Genomic DNA, 17,487 nt, shown 5'->3' with positions numbered 1-17,487 from the left:
GGCGTATGAGGTTGTCACTGGCTTGAAACCCATGTCAGCCTTCAGGATCTACATCAGACCATGACGGATTCGTCAATCCATCAGCCGGAGGAGGAGTGAAGGTGTAAGGGATCTGTTCTCCATGTTCCTTGGCTGATTATAGTTGCCAAGATTCACATGGCAGTCTGAAAACCGAAAATGAAGAGCTGAAAGACCCGAAATATGATCCGCACGGCCTGCGCTGAAATCGGTCCAAGATCTGGACATATATCAGGTTATCCCAGAAGTAACAACCTTGAGGGGGTATCCCGCTCTTCACTTTGATCAGGTACAAATCGCCTCAGTAAGCCAACAGTATAAGCGTGAGGAGAGGAGGCCAAAAAGCAGTAGGCGCGCAGAGAAGTTTCACGCCTAAAAATGCCCACCCTTCAGGTGCCTATATCCCTTCCGTTGCTACGTCATCTGATGGGCCCCATGCGAGCTGGATACGTGTTTGATTAGATGAGGATGATGAGGATGATGAAGATGATGAAGATGAACAAATTCGAATGTCAGCTCAAGGTGCACCCAGCATCCAACTGATCTCGCTCATCCAAAGTCATACTTGACCACTATCTGTAGCATCTATAGACTGGCCTATAAAGCTTGTGCCGCTAAGCCCAGTCTTTCGGCCAGGAAACCCCAAGATGTGGTGGCCGTTTCAGTGGTTGGTCATATACGTTCTTGGAGGTCTAACTTTTATACCGTTGGTAGTAGTTTTTGCTGTCGGTGAGTAAAGCAGCTTGTGACAGTCTCTGTATCGAGTCACTGATGATCTTCGTTACCATAGTCTACGTATACAAGTACGGTTCGGTGCCTATAGGAGATCCGGATCCGTTCAAAGTCGAAAAAGCAGAATTGCAAGGTCAAGAAGAGAAAGATGAACAAATTGGAAAGAGCAAGACGTTGACCTCGATGGGTGACAAGCCAATCTCGGGATGGTTGACAGTGAGGCGTCAATTCAAACCTCTCAGTGCTGGTGCTGGATCAAAGAATGCTATAGCGACCGGTACAAGTGCTGAATCAGCCGATGAAGCTGAACACGGAGAGCTAGAAAAGGAGGGAGAAAAAAGAGATACAGAATCAATTATCACAAGTGGATCGACAACATCCACTGCAACCACTCCCAGTAACAACAATCCTTCGACATACTCCGCTCGTATAGCTCAAACGTATCGATCGATGGTAGAATCTCGTGCATCAAGGAAAGAACCGGTTCCTCAAGAGTTCTTCTTCTGTGTGCTCAAGGGATCTGTACTGTTCTTATATGAAGATGAATCTCAGAGTAATTGTGTGGCTGCTCTCGGTGTAGATCAATATACCGTTAGGATCGAAAGGGAAGATGGGAAGAGGTTTAAGGGCAAAGATGCTGAGATGTTCTCCAAGCGGAATGCGGTGGTCTTGCGAGTTGCGAAGGGGGTAGAGAAAAAGGGATTACCCTTAGTTAGTAAAGATACACAAGTGGGGAGTGAGGAAGGAAAGGAGAGAGAACTGGAGAATAAACCGATCTTCTTGTTCACCAAGTCGAATATAAAGTAAGTGGTACCCAGTCTCCCTTCTGTTGTTATGGGTTGGATACACCTAGTTGCTGAAACGACAAGCTGACTGATCTTAGAATGGAGGATTGGTACCTCGCCCTTCTCGAGGCTTCATCACAAGCCGCTCAAGCCAAAACATCCGAAGTATTCGAATCGAGGGATATGCAAGCATTGGTGGACACCATCGATACTGAACCAGATCCCATACCGATGAGATGGTTCAACGCAATGCTTGGAAGGATATTTTTCTCCTTATGCAGAACGGAAGCCCTCGAACAGGTGAGCCACAGGTTTATTGGATTTTTGGTACAAGCCTGGAAAGCTGATTCTCGCGGAACGCAGTTTATAATCGCCAAAATGATGAAGAAACTCACTCGGGTGAATCGGCCTTCATTCTTGGGTCCAATAGTAGTGAGAGAGGTGAACGTCGGCACGTCACCACCATTGTGAGTCAAGGTTACATTGTTTCTAGACTTGCTAGACTGACCAAACCTGTCAGTTTCTCCAAACCTATGCTCAAGGATCTTACCGCAGAAGGTACAGCGGCTTTCGAAGCGCACATGCAATATCGATCTCATCCTAGTCGTCCCAACTCTCATGTCCGCATCACTATCGCTACGACTGCAACTATCCCCACAGGGTTCAAGCCTTACGTGGTCGATCTAGTACTAGCTGTAGTCGTAAAATCCTTAGAAGGTAATTTGGTCATGCAGATTAAGAAACCTCCAAGCAACAGAATTTGGTATGGGTTTACTTCGATGCCGAAAATGGACATTGAGATCATTCCGGTGGTTAGTGAGCGAAAGATCCAGATCGGAATGGTATTGAAGGCGATTGAGAAACAGTTGAGGGATGTTGTGAGTGCTTCTGTCGCTGTCTTCACTTGACCCATTGCTTAACAGTCTCTATAGATCGCAGAATCTGTGGTTCTACCAAATATGGACGATCTTGCGTTCTTCGACACTGCCAAGATGAGTGTGCGCGGTGGTATCTTCAATGAATCCAGCAAGATTAAACGAGGTGAAGAAACGGAACAGCCGGAGACCGCTGTACCTGTATCAGAATCAGAAATTCAGACGTCGAACGAAGACCCGGCTTCGGCTGTTCCCAGTACTTCAAGTCTACGGAAAAGGAATCCTCTAAAGTCCAGAACCATCGATATCAACGAGCTGGGACAAGCTGAAGAGGCACCTCAACTTGGTCTACCTCGCACAGATACCGCTCCACCTACACTGAGTAACGGCACTACAAACAGAACGGCTGCTACCGTCCAAGCCACCAAGAAATGGTTTGCGCAAACTGGATCAGCTCGTCCACCTTCACTTACCGCACAGACTGTCACTGGGGGCTTCAAGCACTCTTCGGACGACAACCAGTTGCGGCAAAGGTCAAACAGCTCCGAAGTTCAGGGCACAGCTCTGTCAGATCCCACTCTAGTCGATGCTAATTTCACGAACAGTCCAGCGATCGCAGCTGTCCAAGTGTCATCTAGCACTGCACCTTTGTCAGAAGAGGAGAAAAGATCCCTTGAAGCCGTTCAACCCTCTGATAGCACACCCACTCCCACTCCTCGAGGCGATATCAATATTCGTGCGTTGCAGGGTGAGCCCCGAGCTTCGGATGCATCTGTCGCATCCACCTCAAGCTCAAGCACCGGAACTATACCGTCAGCCGCTCCACACAGCTCAACCGCTTCGCTCATCAGCAGTCTCCGAGCTCGTGACAAACAGGCAATCCAAGCTCAGGTCGGAACAGCTAGAGACAGTCTGAAGAAATGGGGTGTTGGACTGGCGGCTAAGCGTAAAGCTATGAAGGAAGGTGTTCAGCATAGAGAGGAACACCGTCCGCCAGCATTATACCGGCCTCCAGAGGAGGACTTTCGAGAGGATGAACGATCATCAGCCTCAACCTCGCCCAACCGATCTTTGCAGGATAGATTGAATGCTGCTGCTCATGCGGGCGCTACCTCCGTGCCTATGACTATACCCTCAAGAGGCAGATCTGCTTCTTCGAGCTCCAGACCCAGTTTGTTCGCTTCACCCAAATCGGCTGCCTCGCCCGCTTCTGCTTCTCCACCGAAATGGTCGCCACCTTCATCGAAGCCGACAACCGGAGTAGTGAGAGACGACATCTCGCAAATTTCCAATCCGTCTACATCTGTTCCGTCACATACCAGAAGAACGTCCAATACGGCACCGGTATTTGTACAACCTACTTCTGGAAGATCTATGGTCGTACCTAGAGTACCGAAAAGACCTGGTCAAGTCACAGGGATAGGTCATAATGCTGCTGAGCCTATGATTAGGAAGGTGTCAACGGAGGATGGACTTAGAGAGAAACGGGTCGAGGATGTCCATGCAGAGGAATCAAGAGCGCCTCCAGCACTTCCACCCAGGAAATCGAAAGAGTCCTCTCGACCCACTCAAGACAGTGCTGTCGGAGATAGCAATTCACCGGATATCCCTTCACCGGCTAAACCTTCAACACCTGCACCTTCAGACGTACCACCTCCTTTACCTCCTCGAAAGTCATCACCCGCAGCTTCAAGCACCAACGTGAACACAAAAAGCGGGTTGCCACAGCAACCTGACCATGTATCACAGATAAATGATACTCCTCCGCAAGCCTCTCGACCGGAACTTGCTGAAAGATCAATTTCGATTGCAGCGTTACCGTCAATTGATACTACCGATCCTCAATTTAATGAAATTCCCAATATCGATATCACCTCTCCAAGAACTGTCGAGATAGAGTCGGCTTTATCGAAAAGTCCCGGAACGACTTCGACAGCCGAGAACGCTCTGAGGAGTCTGGTAGCAAAGAATGAGGAAGCGCTGAAAGCAAAAACGATAAAGAGTGTACCACCTTCACCGAATCCGGATATCTCCACTACCCATACGATAGCGAATGATCATGCTAGTGGTGTTGCAGAAGATGATGGTATTACTAATGCGCAAAATGATGGAATACAAGCTGTCGAATCGAAAGATTGAAGGATGCATGATCACGAGTGAGGAAGGATTATATATGTTGTACCATGTCCATGACGAATTGATGCATATTGAGGTTTCTTTGGATTAGGTCCAATAGCCGGATGATGAGGATGATGAAGAGTTTTCATGTTCTCACGCACACTATACAAGGCTACATATAGGACGGTAAACAATGACCGATCCCCGTCGTTCATATCTTCCGCAATAATCCGAAAGATCCCAGCTACAGTAGCCATGGCAACACACATCTCAAAATAGTACCGTACAGATTGACGATACAGAATCACCACACATACCTGAATTCCTGAATTCTTGAATCCCTGATCATCACGAGCAACTAGAGTATCGTAGCAGCCTTGACTGCTTGAGATCCAGATAAGCTTATACTCCAGATTACGCTACTCTACCATGGGCCAACATTCAGCGGACAAAGCGAGTTCATCACCGGTAACAGATCCTACCAATCCTCCAAATTATTCTGGACCACCGAAACCATCACCTCCAGCTGAGACTTCCGCGCCATCAAACGAAGGAGTTAGTAGACCTGTAACAGACCAACCTGATGATCGACCTAGGATGAGTAAGTGCCGCGCCATCATCACCACCCTTTTGAGTTGATGCAGTGGCGAATGACCCTTCGAGTTGGCTTATAGCATTCACCAACGCTCCTATCGTTGTTGATAATACTAATCTACCTAACGAAGGGGCGTTGTACTGTTCGTTATGCTGGGGTTGTTGTGTGATCAATGTGAGCATGATTGTGTGACCATATCGTCTTTCTTTCCTATATACTAGATGGCAATCGGGGGTATCTTGTTGATTGATTTGATTCCAGATACCTCGTTAACATATTTGACAGTAAGGATGGACCTCAGTGAGGGACGGAGGGTATAAATATGGCATGCCAGATCGAGGTTGAATGGGTAGGAATGAGGAGCGGATGTAGATAATGAGTGATATTTGGTGGCGAACATATTGTAGACAAGATGGAAGGTGAGAAGTGAGCCGTCACCAAATGCATATTCGTCATATGTCAAGCTTGAATTGATCAACGGAAGATGTCCTTTGATGGGCTTCTGTTGGTGCTCCGAAACCCGCTCAGCTGCACACGATGATCGATGTCTTGGACAATCGTTCAAAGAGTGGACCATCCTTCAATCCGAAATGTGATTCTCAGAGCAAGTTTGACAGATTTGACACCTCGAAGCCCTCTCTTGTACAATTATGTACCATCGTATTTGATATGTCTGACCCTTTTGGAAGTATCAGCCAGTACACAGGAAGCAATAAGAATGCTCTGAAGCTTAGCCGAATTACCACCAAAATCACCACCCCTTGGGTCAATCTCAATGTGGAGATTCGGATACACACAAGAATCAGATCATAGTGAACGTGGAGCGTAATATTGGCGATGAATACTACAGTGATCTTCTTGCTGACATCCATAGCGAAGGAGACAATGCCGGTGATGCGGAAAGTGGGGTGGCTCATATGTGGGTGAGGGTAAATGATATATGGGATGTTTCCAAGGTGAGTCAATACCGTGCCTTCGACTAACACGTTGTCGATCGAAGAAGAAGAGAAGGATTCACTTCTGTACTGATTTGTGTATTCACTCCGATATGGGAATTAGCAAGCCCCTCAATACAGGTATAGAGGTTCGAACGAAATGCCTATCAACTTCAAGCAGCGACTCAAAACCTGTGAGCCACAATTAGCAAGATGCAATCATATGCCTTGAGCGGACAATACCACCAGCAAAGGATCCAGAGTCTTTGATGTGACCATCTGAGGGCTTTACGACATGGTAACGACATATATAGGAGACTGCTGAAAGACACACTGAATCCTCAGGAGTCAACGATAGCTAGAGAATGGGATTTTGCGGTGCCTTTCATGTTAACGCCATACGGTCAAGATAGATTCACAACACATTGGCAAAGTGGTCTTGACAAGCTTACGAAAGACCTGAACACACTCACGTTGTTCCTCACATGTCAGAAAGAATGGAATGACCAAGCGCAAATTGCGGCTCAATTGCTGGAAAATGGTAATCAGGCCTTTGAACTTCTAGGAAGTCATGTCGACAACAACCAAAATGGCGAGGGATCGTGGAAGTCCCAGATGCTGTGTTATGGCTCTCGAAGAGAGTGGGCAGAGTCTGTTGAAAGATGGTTGTCCACTGCACGCGAGGCAGAAAACAATCAGGATTGTGCTTTCTAGAATCGATATCATAGACTTCAAGGACATAAGTGTTGAAAATTGAGTCTCACGATGACTTTGATCGCAGATTGCTGTAGAATTTCATGCATATGAGGGATCTTCCTATCATGCATGCTTCTTCTATGATAGCGATTAGAAACATGGCTTCTGCGAAGAGGCAGAACTTCCGGCACTGTCAAAATAATTTTATCTCGGTACTGATTCTCTTCTAGTCTAGATCATTCCATGACGCCTTCGGTGTCTTCCCTTGATGACTTTGATCTTCATAGGAGTCCACAGACACCCCAACTTCTGTTTTCAAGCTCCCAAAGCCAGTCTATTTGTGGACATAAATGCCGAGGCGAGTATAAGCATTCCCCCCCCCCCCTCTCTGTATATACAAACGAATCTGTATCACAGTAACCAGGACTTGACATCTTCAACTTACAGGTATAACTCAGATAGCCTAAATAAATCTACAGCACAAATGTCCGACGAATCTGAGAGGCTTGTGACCGCAGCTCAAACTGGCTCATCAGCCAGTGACGAGAGCTGGCCGATCAACTTGACCAGTACATCAGGACCGCAAAGAAGCGATGGTCAAAATCCGCATGCTTTTTCATCGTTCGAGAGTGCCATGTCCGCAACTGCCGAGCTGGAACTAAGCAAAGCTATCGGTAAGGTCAGGAGGCTCAACCGTAAACGGAAAGACTTTTGGCATCGTTATAATGAGCATAATGAGCTTCTAGACGGTATAGAAGATGAGCTCGAACGGTGGACGCAGGCTGGAGACAAGTTCAGGGAAACTCTTGAATCTGCCCAAGCTCGTACACCTCAACAACAAGCTTTGATTACCGAGTGGGACTCATTATCGCCGGAGTCAGCGGCGGTGGAGGAGTATCCGATCGACGATTATGATTTCTCCGAACAGTATAGACAGTTGCTACAGTTTGATGCTGAAAGAACAAAACGTTTGGCCAGTGCCGCCAATAAAGACGATGGTGATAAAGCAGTTTAATACCAGTGATGTATAGGTCAGTCCAAAGCTGCACGGATGTAAAGTTGTTGAGGTATCTGCAGACTTGTGCATGAATCAGTTGTGCCACTCGTACAGTATTGACAGCGGCCGTAATTACGGAAATGGTTCAGGGTCTAGAACGGACCTGATTACGAATCACCTCCGCTATCGTGAGGATAGCATAGCAGTATGCAGGATCTACTTCCTCTATTTCTATCCGTGCACGAAGCTCAAGTCGCACAAAGGCTCTGTCCCGTGCACCTAGTGCAAGGTCTGCCAAGCATCACAGCGTCAAACAAGGAGGTCATGTGATGTGAGATTGCATCTCGCCTAAAGACTGAAGGTTTGGGAGTGTTGTTCGTCGAAAATCTACGAATTGACCCTGGACAATAAATCTCCTTGATTTTTCTTCTCCCTGGCGAATAGATCCGTTTCCATAGCCAAGATCCCTTTGGAGGTCCTGGTTAAGCTCGAAAGACCAAACAACGTCAACCGACCAACCCTATTGCGTCGAAAAGGGAAGGCACAATACGCCAAAGTGAATGACGCGATTGGTTCCGATAACGGCCGCGATAGCCAGCGGCATTTTGCTACTGACAAAGGGAAGGGCTAGGGTGACGAAGATGGGGGATCTGAGTGGAAGATGAATCTAGCGTTTCCTAGTGGGCTCCAAAGTTCCCCCCTTTCCTCTTGTGGGATAGGCTGTAGCAATCTATAGGAGACGAGGGCTGTGTTATATTTCCACATATATACTCGTATGTCCGTTCATACTGCTTTTTTTCTCTTTCTCAAGAACAATCACAACAACAACAACAGCAGCAACAACCACAACGAATTATAACTGAATCATTGCAATCAAGAACTTACGATAATCTCAGTCTGAGGCACTTAAACATGCTTGTCAAATACCCCGTTCACGTAAGTATTTCCGATAATCGAACGTAATTTCACTGCCATATAGGTCTTCACTGAAACGACTTATCGATATAATGGTTGTCCGAGAGGTCAAAACGGTATATTAAGCTGATGTGTACGTATGTATGACTTAGTTCGTCGCTGCTACGAGAGATCAGAATAAGACCGAACCAGAGTTCGAAGTCACGATCGATGTTGATTCTGATCAAAAGCTCGAAAAGGCTTTCGATACAGTAGTTAAGAAGTTGCACCCAGAGGACTCGGAGAAACACAAGTACACGTAAGTATCTTTCGTTTATTCGTCTACTTCCATCATTGAGTCAAGAAATGTAGAGCAGATATGAAGGAAGAATGACCGGTTTCAATTGCTATGGTGTGATGTAGCTGACATTCGTGGTCGTTGTTGTCAGTTTCCTCCTCCAATCCCCTAACTTCCCTCCTATCGTCATCAACGGTGCATCCGTGAGTTGCTTGTCCACCTTCCCTACACCTAATCTACTTTCAGACGATCATACTTAGATACTGACTATTTGAACGATATATCATGTGTACTTAGAAACCTTCCGACTTCCCTAACTTCTCTAGAGACTGGAAGGTTATCGTCATTTCAGCCAAAGCCAAAGCAGCCCATTAAGTCGATGATGAGTCGGGAATTGCAGTAGACGACGTATGATAGGGGAATGAACTTGTTTTATAATATATGCATAAGATGGTAATTTCAAGATTCAAGCGGAATCTGTCATGACCGCTGATCGAAGAGTTCGTTTTACTCCTTGCGTTTATCGCTCACGCTAAACTTCTCCACTCATTTTACAGCCCATACATCACATTCTCATGCTCATTATTCTCATTCTCATTGTTCGGCTACAGGAATAACTGGGCATAGCAGCTCCCGGTCCACTGGCATAAATGAGAAAGAAGTCGTACTACTACTACACACATGATCCCCGCCATTACACACAGCTCAATCATGTATGTGAGATCATTTACATCTACACTGCCTCATCTGTATTCACGCACACAGATCTGTCTTTGATCTGGACTACTCAGTATCAATATCTACTTCTGACCGAGTGTCCGTGATTTGAAAGGATATCATGTGTTGTATGACTGTCCGTGATGACCGTTTGAAGCATCATGCTTCGCCCTGCATACATCGTCCAAAAGGTATATAAGAACAATGATCTTCGTTGAGGGCATGGTGGTCTTCATACCATCTTACCGTATTCGCTCACTTCTCACAGGTAATATACTCTTTCCGTTCAAGCGTGTTGAAATTAACCATGTCAGGCTGTATTGATGGACCCACTTTTGTCGAACAAGTCCGACTCATCGTAAGTCTACAAACCTCTCGACAGAAGCATCCCTCAATTGATCTTTGTTAGCTGATCATGTGATATTCAGTTTATCGACAAGACCCAAAACCCCACTCACGTCGTATGGGAAGGATGTATCTCAGCGTTCGGACCACTGAGTGGGATATTCGAAAGATGGGTGGAAGAGAACCACCCAGGAAGTCCCGTAGGACAATATTCGTAAGTCCGTATTCACTTTGGCACAAGTGGTCTTACTGATGAGTATGCCGATCGTAAACAGATTCACCCTTGATAGTTTGCAAGGTCAACCTTTGAGTGGTGACGAAGTGAGTCAACCTGTCAAAAGGTTGTGATATGATTCACACTGATCGCATGCCGTGGCCGTGGAAAATTGTAGACTTGCAAGGAACTTGACGTTCATTCTGGTAGGAAGATCTACGCTATCGTCTGGCTTGGTTAGTCCACCAGATAAAAGAGGTTTGCCGAGGTTGCTTTGGAAGAGATGAGGGCAATATATCGGTTATAAATTGTAGGTGCTGGACTATGCAAGATGATCGGGGGAGGAATTTTAGCACGACGGTTGTGCTGGTTTCTGCATTCTTCTGGCTTGAGCCTTGATCGATGATTACACGAGTTGCAGCGCATAAGCACAACAGATTGGCTGATTGAGGATGTTTCAAAGATCTGCATTAGCTATGCATACACGACCTGTGCGTTAAATACACTGACCAGCTCAACATCCTCTATCCTCGAAGTTAAGGGCAGATGACTTCCTTCGATATAGTACATGTCGATCTCACCGGATTACCGGATGATCAAATGATCATCAACTTGCTGACACCTGTATATCGTGCAGCGAAGAATATATATATATATATGTATGCATTCCAAGACTCATAATGCATTTTGATTTCCTTGATCTCCCTTATTATCAAAACTTCACAGTGCCGCTGCTTTGAAGTCCTTCTGGTCTTATATATTCCAATATGTCCGGCTGTGTCAGGGGTCAAAGTTTGGTTGAGCAAGTTCACTTATGGGTAAGTGATCCCTCTGCGATCCCTTCTCTTCCCATATCTAAGGCCGTCCTTGCCTCTATCGAACCTATTCATCCTTGGATTTCGCCTGAATCTTTGACTCTTTACCTAGTTCATAGAATACCGCAACAACGGAAGTTACACCTACCGCCACTCATGGGACGGCTGCATCTCTGCTTTATCACCTTTACGATTCATCTTCAAACGATGGGCAGGGGAAGAACACTGTGGTGAATCTATTGAGAATTTCCAGTAAGTAGGATATTCCTATACTTGGTTCCACTCCACCGTCAGTACACCGGTCATCTTGACTACACATCGCGGCAAGCTAGATGCTGATAATCGGCTGTGTGTGATGTACCGTAGCTTCAGACTTGAGAATCCTACTGTCGGGCGTACTCTGACAGGCGACGAATCCAGTAGAGATCTTGATGTTCATTCGGGTACTAGGATCTATATTGCCAGAGTCGCCGGAGATGCAGAATAAGAGTGATCTATCCACCTCTCGTCCTATCCAAAGAGGGTGCGTCCGATTTGAAGGTTTGTTGCGGCGGTGAAAGGGTCAATTGATGGGATGTTTTATACTGTACATACGTATGCGACCTGAATCAAAGATGAGATCTGATCCACAGAAGTTGTATGTTTAATTTCAGAGAATCACTCAATGCCAAGCCATCATCAAATCAATACCGTATGTCGCGCGACATATCTGTCGTAGGACATACGAACTGTATCGTGGCATTGATTGCAGCAGTACGATCAGTGATACCTGTGTTGAGATACCTCGCTTCTTCTTGTCAGAGAGCTGATCTGATCTGTTGACCATGTACAATGACCATCTTGCCGGATGACCATAGATCTTGAGCTAGCGGTGATGCATGAGCAGACAAAAGGTATATAACGGGTCCACCTGCTAAGGCAAGAAAATTGTAATCAACCACCAAACCAAACCACTCATACATTTTACCTTCAACAAATTCAAAGCAGTATAAGAACGAAATGTCAGGCTGCGCTAATGGACCTACTCTGATTGAAGAAGTCAGAATTCGAGTAAGTCCATCCATCACGGTACACTGTACTACCTTCTTTCAGTGACATGATTGACAGATGTTTGGCAGATCATCGATCTCGATGCTCAGATCCCCATCAAGAAAGGATGGCAAGGGTGTATATCCGCCGTATCACCTTTGAGAGATCTTCCAAAGATGGGTTGATGAAGTCCATCCAGGAAGTAATTATATATGGTATTAGTAAGTGACAGACTCGTTCTTGGGGATGAGCAAATATTGATATTTGATGGTAATATGATATGGTAGTTTTACACTTTCTTCGCCTAATGGACATACCCTCTCGGGAGAAGAGGTGAGTACGATCCGATCAGAGATTCCGTGAATCGACCATATGCAGAGGAACATGGTGCTGAGTTGTTTGAACGTTGTAGTCTTGTAGAGATCTTGATCAACACACCCTTACTACCATCTACGCTAAAAGATTGATCAAATGATCTTCAATCTTTTAGCTTGATCACCAGTATCTGACGTACTGAAGGTAATTGTCAGTTGATGTTGAAAATTATGGAAGAGTTTTTGATTGTATCTGCGTATCGTGTATGTACTGTGATTGCGATTGTGATCATGCGTCTTGCTTGGGCACGCCGTTTAAGAAATTATGAGTGTGCACAATCTCTTGTATATTAGCCAGATACACAGATGTCCTCGCCGAGTCATCGAGATTTCTGTATTCAGGAGATTGATCAATCGATCCAAGAGAAAATTTTGGCCGGTCACTTGACTGAGATCTCATCAAAAGTCGTCCATGAAAGGCATCAAATTAAATCAGTCATATATCCTTCAGCCTGTATTTTGCTTATTCAATCTTCCTCTCATCTCATCGATAGAACATACTCGATCCACTTCCACATATCGTATACTGTTTACTGCAATATGTCAAACTGTCATCCCGAATCCTTCGTTGAGGAAGTCAGATTTATCGTTGGTCTCCATCCTAAATAGCTAACTCAACTATTTTCTCACTATCACTGTAGACTGTATTTCGTTGACTAAAACTTTGCTCATGTGATGAATGCTGTACCACAGATACTGTAATCGACCGTTCTTTCACTCAAGCTCACTGTAAACCCCTTCGAAGGACTTGGCAAGACTGCATCTCCGCCTTTGGCCAATTGAAGGGATTGTTCCAAAATTGGGTGGATGATGTTTATACAGGGGACGATGTTGATCAATTCCAGTGAGTCCTGTCTTTGATGAATTCCCAGTGATCGTAATATGTCTCACGGTGAATTGGGGTGCAGATTCAGACTTGGATTTGATGGTCAAGTCCTGACAGGGGATGAGGTGGGTACGATCTGTGACACAAATCTGGTGCTCTGACTCATTGGCAATATTGTATAGAGACCTCATGATCTTGGACTTCATACGCCTACGAAGATCACCGCCACTCGTCTCTTCAGATGATGGCAAGAGGAGAACCAATAAGTCCAGGCAGAGTGGGGGTGAGGACGGTTTGGATCGATTAGCATTATGATATTTCGATATTTTCGATGTCTGGAGACGTGCTAGGACTATGTGGAGACGAAAGACAAACGAGATGATATTGTTCATACACATGTATTCTGAGTCTATCCAACGACCAAGAGTTTCCTACTCTTCCTAATAATCTATGCGGTTACTGCAAATTTGGAAGAAGCTTCGTCGAAAAGTTTGGATTTTTCTGCCAAGTCGACTGCAAAAGGATGTTGAGGAGCGTTGGTAGCGAGTTTTCTATTGAAATGAGACATATGTCGGATCAGCATTTCCGGTCAAAGAAATTAAATGACGATAGCTAGGAAATGTAGTGAAACTCACTCGGCATATCCTTCAATACCCAAACTCGTTCCCACAGCCAGGACATCCCCTTGCTTATCCCCAGTCTCCTTCTGCGAAGCCTCGAGTATATCCGCTTTAGCTTCGTCGACATGGCCCAGCAGTAAGTGAGCAGCAGCGTGAGAAGCCAATACTGGTGGTGTACGACCTGAAGGAAGTTGATAGAGCTCTTCGTAGAAGTAGTACGATTGGTGGAGAGGTCGAGCGCCCTAATGAAGAGAATACAAATCGGTGTCAAACGATCAGAGTTGGTTCTTTCAAGTAGTCTGGTTTACTCACTGTCTTGAGTCCTATCCAAGCTTCGATAGCCTGTACCAACGTCGAGTCATTACCGATCCTCTTGGCGGTGTTGTAAGTACTTTGAGCGAGGTCTCGTCTATCGAGCGATAAGAGAAGTTGAACGAGGAGGGCGAGGCTATGCGGGATTAACCAATTCATCAATATGATGACCATTCCTTATTTCAGCTACATTTTCAGATGGTGAATCATCACTCCACTCACCACTCCAAATCCTCTTTCCCTCTACCTTCATTCAACGTAGCAACCGCCTCCTCAACCTCCCCAAGGAGAATAAACACCGTGGAAGCTATAACCCTCACAGTGGATTCCTCAACTTCATCCTCTGATCCTTCCACTTCCAAGACGAAATCCCTGATTTCATCTACCTTGTCTTCTCCAGCGAGGTGCGAGGCGAACGCGTCGACTGTTCGAGCTGCTATGGAAGGTTCGGACGAGGATAGGAAAGGGGATAAGATCGATTTGGCAGATTGGATATCTGGTGGAGTGGATGACAAGTGAGATCTGGCGATGTACAGTGCTCTATGGAGTGAGGAACGGTCGTCGGAGGGTGTGTGCGGCTGGAGGAGAGCTTCTTCTATTGCGGCTGGACTGGTTGTCAGCTATGGGAAAGATGTTAGCGATAAGAGGAGTGGGAATAATCACCTTTGTAAGAAGCTGTACAATATAGCTTGTCAGCTACTGTGACTTAACTGAAGAGATCGAGCTAGCTGTTAAGTCGACCCTACTCACCCTGGTAAAACAACTGCTTGACGTGATACAAGGGATCCAACTCCATTTTGGTGTTCTTGCTGACTGGTTTATGCTGATACTTGAGTGAACATGATAAGATGAACGGATATGATTGCGATGAACGCGACGACAGCTCTGTCGGTGGAGTGACGTGGTGGTGAACGCAACAACAACAGCAGCAATACGCGGGTGAGAGTGGCACTTTTATCGACTACCTGTACTTTCAGATGAAAAGAGTGAAAGATATGATGCAACGATCCATGCGATGTACTGAGTGTATAACGGACGAGCGAAGGGACTAAGGATACAGAAGAACTGACGAATATTATTCTATATTATATATGAGAAATCTATGTACAACTTCATCCTCTTTGATCTCAAACATATGTTACACTCTGCACCACTTTCACTTTCTCCTTCCCACACATTCAGCATAGGGCAGTTCAATCGTCCATGGTGAACTACCAAGCCCCCGTCATCTAGAAGAAAATAGGTGCAGGGCAAACTTTATCGCCCTTCTTCAATTCCCTCAATCTACTATCCACCAGATCCTTCTCAGGTTCAGTCAGAGGTCCACATACACCTGGATGACAAGGGTGATAGACCCCGTCTACTCTCGTATAAGCAGTTTCGTATAGTTCCTGCAACTTCTCAGCGAGAGGTGGATGGGCAGGTGCGCAAACTAGAAGAAGGAAAAATGAATATCAGCTAGATGTCGCACAACTGAAGCTCAATTTCACTCACCGTCCGTCACTTGTTTGGCCCAGATGAAATAAGCTTGGATACGCTTTATACCCCATCCTACAGGTGGACAACGTCGTATGGACTCGAGATTGTGGATTTTGCTATTACAACGTCCAATACAAAATTCAAAGATTAGTCAACATAACCTCTCTATTGCTACGGATTAGTCAATACTTACTCTGCTAATTTGACTTGCTGTGCTTCACGAGATTTGTACGGAGCCGATCTGAGTTGTGCCGTCTTTCTTTCCAGTCCAGAGAGGGAGGTATCATCGGTACATTCCTATATTCAAGCGAATGATAAGCATCTTTTGGCTGCAATCGACAGTGCTTCAGAAGAATCGAGAGCAAGTGTCAACTCACCTCTACAATACGAGCTACATCTGTTCCGAATAACTGGGCAATTTCCTCTATAGGGCATGGCCATCGTGAGCGCCATATTGAAAGATGAATTACATGAGTGAATCAGTAACCCAACTCACCTATGGTAGTGTGTGTATCCTCGACCGTATCATGCAATACAGCAGCTTGCAACACTTTCACATCCGTTACTCCAGTCGACGAGAGGTAATTTGCCACGGCCTATGAGAATGACATGGCCAAGTCAGCACTATTCCCACAGAGAGAGGTAATATTCGTAAACTACATACGATAGGGTGATTGATACTAATCAGATAAAATGATTATCAGCTCAATCTATCGGTAATTATTCTACTCCAGTTCATATCGAATCTAGGCGTAAGACTTACTATGGAGTTTGATCTACATCTTTTCTCCTTTGACAAGAATGTTTCTATACAAAAGTCATAGTCAGCCCCAAAAAAAAGGACATATTCGATATTTCCAGCATAATTCCTCATCATACTTTTATGGACATGGAACATATGTCCATGTCAAATCTCTAACATCCACATCGTTTCTCCTAGATCCTCCATTTCAAATCAAGCAGACAAGGTTATCACTCACCCTAGCAGCGAAATCCACCGTTCTCATCAACCTACTCAACTCACTCTCATCCCTATACTTCTTACTTATCCTCACTCCGTTCACTCCGTTTACCCCGTCGGGTCGTTGGGGGGCAACGTTTACGTGCATAGTTATATCTGTGAAACTATCAGATCTGGATATAGGTGGAGGCGGACTGGGAGCGAATGTACGAGGTGGTGGTGTACGTGAAAGATCGAACTCCGATGGTGTTCTATGTATATCCAAGGATTTACGATTGTTGAAGTTCGATGTGGTAGGTGAATTGAGTGTTAGAGTATTTCCATTATTTGGTAAAGGTGTGTTATCGAATAATAATGATCTACCATCTCTATTCCCATTGCCATTCGTTTGATGGTCGGTATGGGCATGACCATTGGGATCTGAAGAAGGTGAAGGTGAGGTGGTTGTGATTCTACTGGGAGGTTGAGGGATATTCAATTGTAATGCAGATGAGGAGGCGGCTTGAGGTGACATGTTGGGTATGTCAGTCTGGAATAGTGGTGTATGTGAAATGTATATTATGATAACGTCTTCGGATCGAACACCAGTGTTGTTATTCAGTGTGAAGAGATGCTGAAGATCGTTTGTTAGAAACGTTCTTTCTTTCCTTGCTGACAAATCGTTATCTTGACTTTCCTTTTACCCACCGAAGATGAAGAAGAGGGAAAATATCCATAAGCCCGATACCCCAATGCAGATCTAAGATGATTTCTTGATTTCTCCTTCTGAATTCCTTAGTACTGCTTGGGTTCGATAATCTATGCAATTCGCGGAATCGGTCAAAGCGGTCTCGATGTTGAATACCTTGAATG

General features: G+C 45.3%; 10 protein-coding genes across 10 annotated transcripts; 8 read left to right on the top strand and 2 right to left on the bottom strand.

The window, feature by feature from the left end:
* Positions 1-665: 665 nt before the first annotated feature.
* L199_004033 (uncharacterized protein) lies at positions 666-4,549 on the top strand (the record flags this gene model as incomplete). Its single annotated transcript, XM_064889761.1, has 6 exons — positions 666-747; positions 809-1,553; positions 1,634-1,835; positions 1,899-2,002; positions 2,056-2,413; positions 2,468-4,549. 6 exons carry the CDS (start codon positions 666-668, stop codon positions 4,547-4,549), a joined length of 3,573 nt encoding a protein of 1,190 aa, XP_064745833.1.
* A 408-nt stretch (positions 4,550-4,957) lies between these two features.
* Positions 4,958-5,315, top strand: L199_004032 (uncharacterized protein; the record flags this gene model as incomplete). Its single annotated transcript, XM_064889760.1, has 2 exons — positions 4,958-5,129; positions 5,203-5,315. 2 exons carry the CDS (start codon positions 4,958-4,960, stop codon positions 5,313-5,315), a joined length of 285 nt encoding a protein of 94 aa, XP_064745832.1.
* Positions 5,316-7,238: 1,923 nt separating this feature from the next.
* On the top strand, positions 7,239-7,769 carry L199_004031 (uncharacterized protein; the record flags this gene model as incomplete). Its single annotated transcript, XM_064889759.1, has 1 exon — positions 7,239-7,769. One exon carries the CDS (start codon positions 7,239-7,241, stop codon positions 7,767-7,769), a length of 531 nt encoding a protein of 176 aa, XP_064745831.1.
* Positions 7,770-8,663: 894 nt separating this feature from the next.
* L199_004030 (uncharacterized protein) lies at positions 8,664-9,318 on the top strand (the record flags this gene model as incomplete). Its single annotated transcript, XM_064889758.1, has 4 exons — positions 8,664-8,687; positions 8,819-8,964; positions 9,095-9,146; positions 9,241-9,318. The coding sequence occupies 4 exons, from the start codon at positions 8,664-8,666 to the stop codon at positions 9,316-9,318; spliced, it is 300 nt and encodes a 99-aa protein (XP_064745830.1).
* A 649-nt stretch (positions 9,319-9,967) lies between these two features.
* On the top strand, positions 9,968-10,460 carry L199_004029 (uncharacterized protein; the record flags this gene model as incomplete). Its single annotated transcript, XM_064889757.1, has 4 exons — positions 9,968-10,018; positions 10,089-10,219; positions 10,281-10,326; positions 10,398-10,460. The coding sequence occupies 4 exons, from the start codon at positions 9,968-9,970 to the stop codon at positions 10,458-10,460; spliced, it is 291 nt and encodes a 96-aa protein (XP_064745829.1).
* A 526-nt stretch (positions 10,461-10,986) lies between these two features.
* On the top strand, positions 10,987-11,521 carry L199_004028 (uncharacterized protein; the record flags this gene model as incomplete). Its single annotated transcript, XM_064889756.1, has 3 exons — positions 10,987-11,037; positions 11,147-11,286; positions 11,401-11,521. The coding sequence occupies 3 exons, from the start codon at positions 10,987-10,989 to the stop codon at positions 11,519-11,521; spliced, it is 312 nt and encodes a 103-aa protein (XP_064745828.1).
* A 512-nt stretch (positions 11,522-12,033) lies between these two features.
* Positions 12,034-12,538, top strand: L199_004027 (uncharacterized protein; the record flags this gene model as incomplete). Its single annotated transcript, XM_064889755.1, has 5 exons — positions 12,034-12,084; positions 12,153-12,201; positions 12,254-12,284; positions 12,351-12,396; positions 12,476-12,538. The coding sequence occupies 5 exons, from the start codon at positions 12,034-12,036 to the stop codon at positions 12,536-12,538; spliced, it is 240 nt and encodes a 79-aa protein (XP_064745827.1).
* Positions 12,539-12,977: 439 nt separating this feature from the next.
* On the top strand, positions 12,978-13,508 carry L199_004026 (uncharacterized protein; the record flags this gene model as incomplete). The annotated part of the gene is made up of 4 exons (XM_064889754.1): positions 12,978-13,029; positions 13,131-13,281; positions 13,346-13,388; positions 13,446-13,508. The coding sequence occupies 4 exons, from the start codon at positions 12,978-12,980 to the stop codon at positions 13,506-13,508; spliced, it is 309 nt and encodes a 102-aa protein (XP_064745826.1).
* Positions 13,509-13,711: 203 nt separating this feature from the next.
* On the bottom strand, positions 13,712-14,991 carry L199_004025 (uncharacterized protein; the record flags this gene model as incomplete). The annotated part of the gene is made up of 5 exons (XM_064889753.1): positions 13,712-13,814; positions 13,899-14,125; positions 14,196-14,331; positions 14,418-14,799; positions 14,946-14,991. The coding sequence occupies 5 exons, from the start codon at positions 14,989-14,991 to the stop codon at positions 13,712-13,714; spliced, it is 894 nt and encodes a 297-aa protein (XP_064745825.1).
* A 433-nt stretch (positions 14,992-15,424) lies between these two features.
* Positions 15,425-17,149, bottom strand: L199_004024 (uncharacterized protein; the record flags this gene model as incomplete). The annotated part of the gene is made up of 8 exons (XM_064889752.1): positions 15,425-15,627; positions 15,690-15,790; positions 15,868-15,971; positions 16,052-16,098; positions 16,171-16,270; positions 16,339-16,354; positions 16,438-16,481; positions 16,655-17,149. The coding sequence occupies 8 exons, from the start codon at positions 17,147-17,149 to the stop codon at positions 15,425-15,427; spliced, it is 1,110 nt and encodes a 369-aa protein (XP_064745824.1).
* Between the last annotated feature and the right edge of the window lie 338 nt (positions 17,150-17,487).

This window comes from Kwoniella botswanensis, chromosome 1, assembly GCF_036426115.1.
Source record: "Kwoniella botswanensis chromosome 1, complete sequence".
In the NCBI taxonomy this organism is placed as follows: domain Eukaryota; kingdom Fungi; phylum Basidiomycota; class Tremellomycetes; order Tremellales; family Cryptococcaceae; genus Kwoniella; species Kwoniella botswanensis.
The sequence above is the reverse complement of the archived record's forward strand: the minus strand, read 5'-3'. Positions and strand labels throughout refer to the sequence as shown.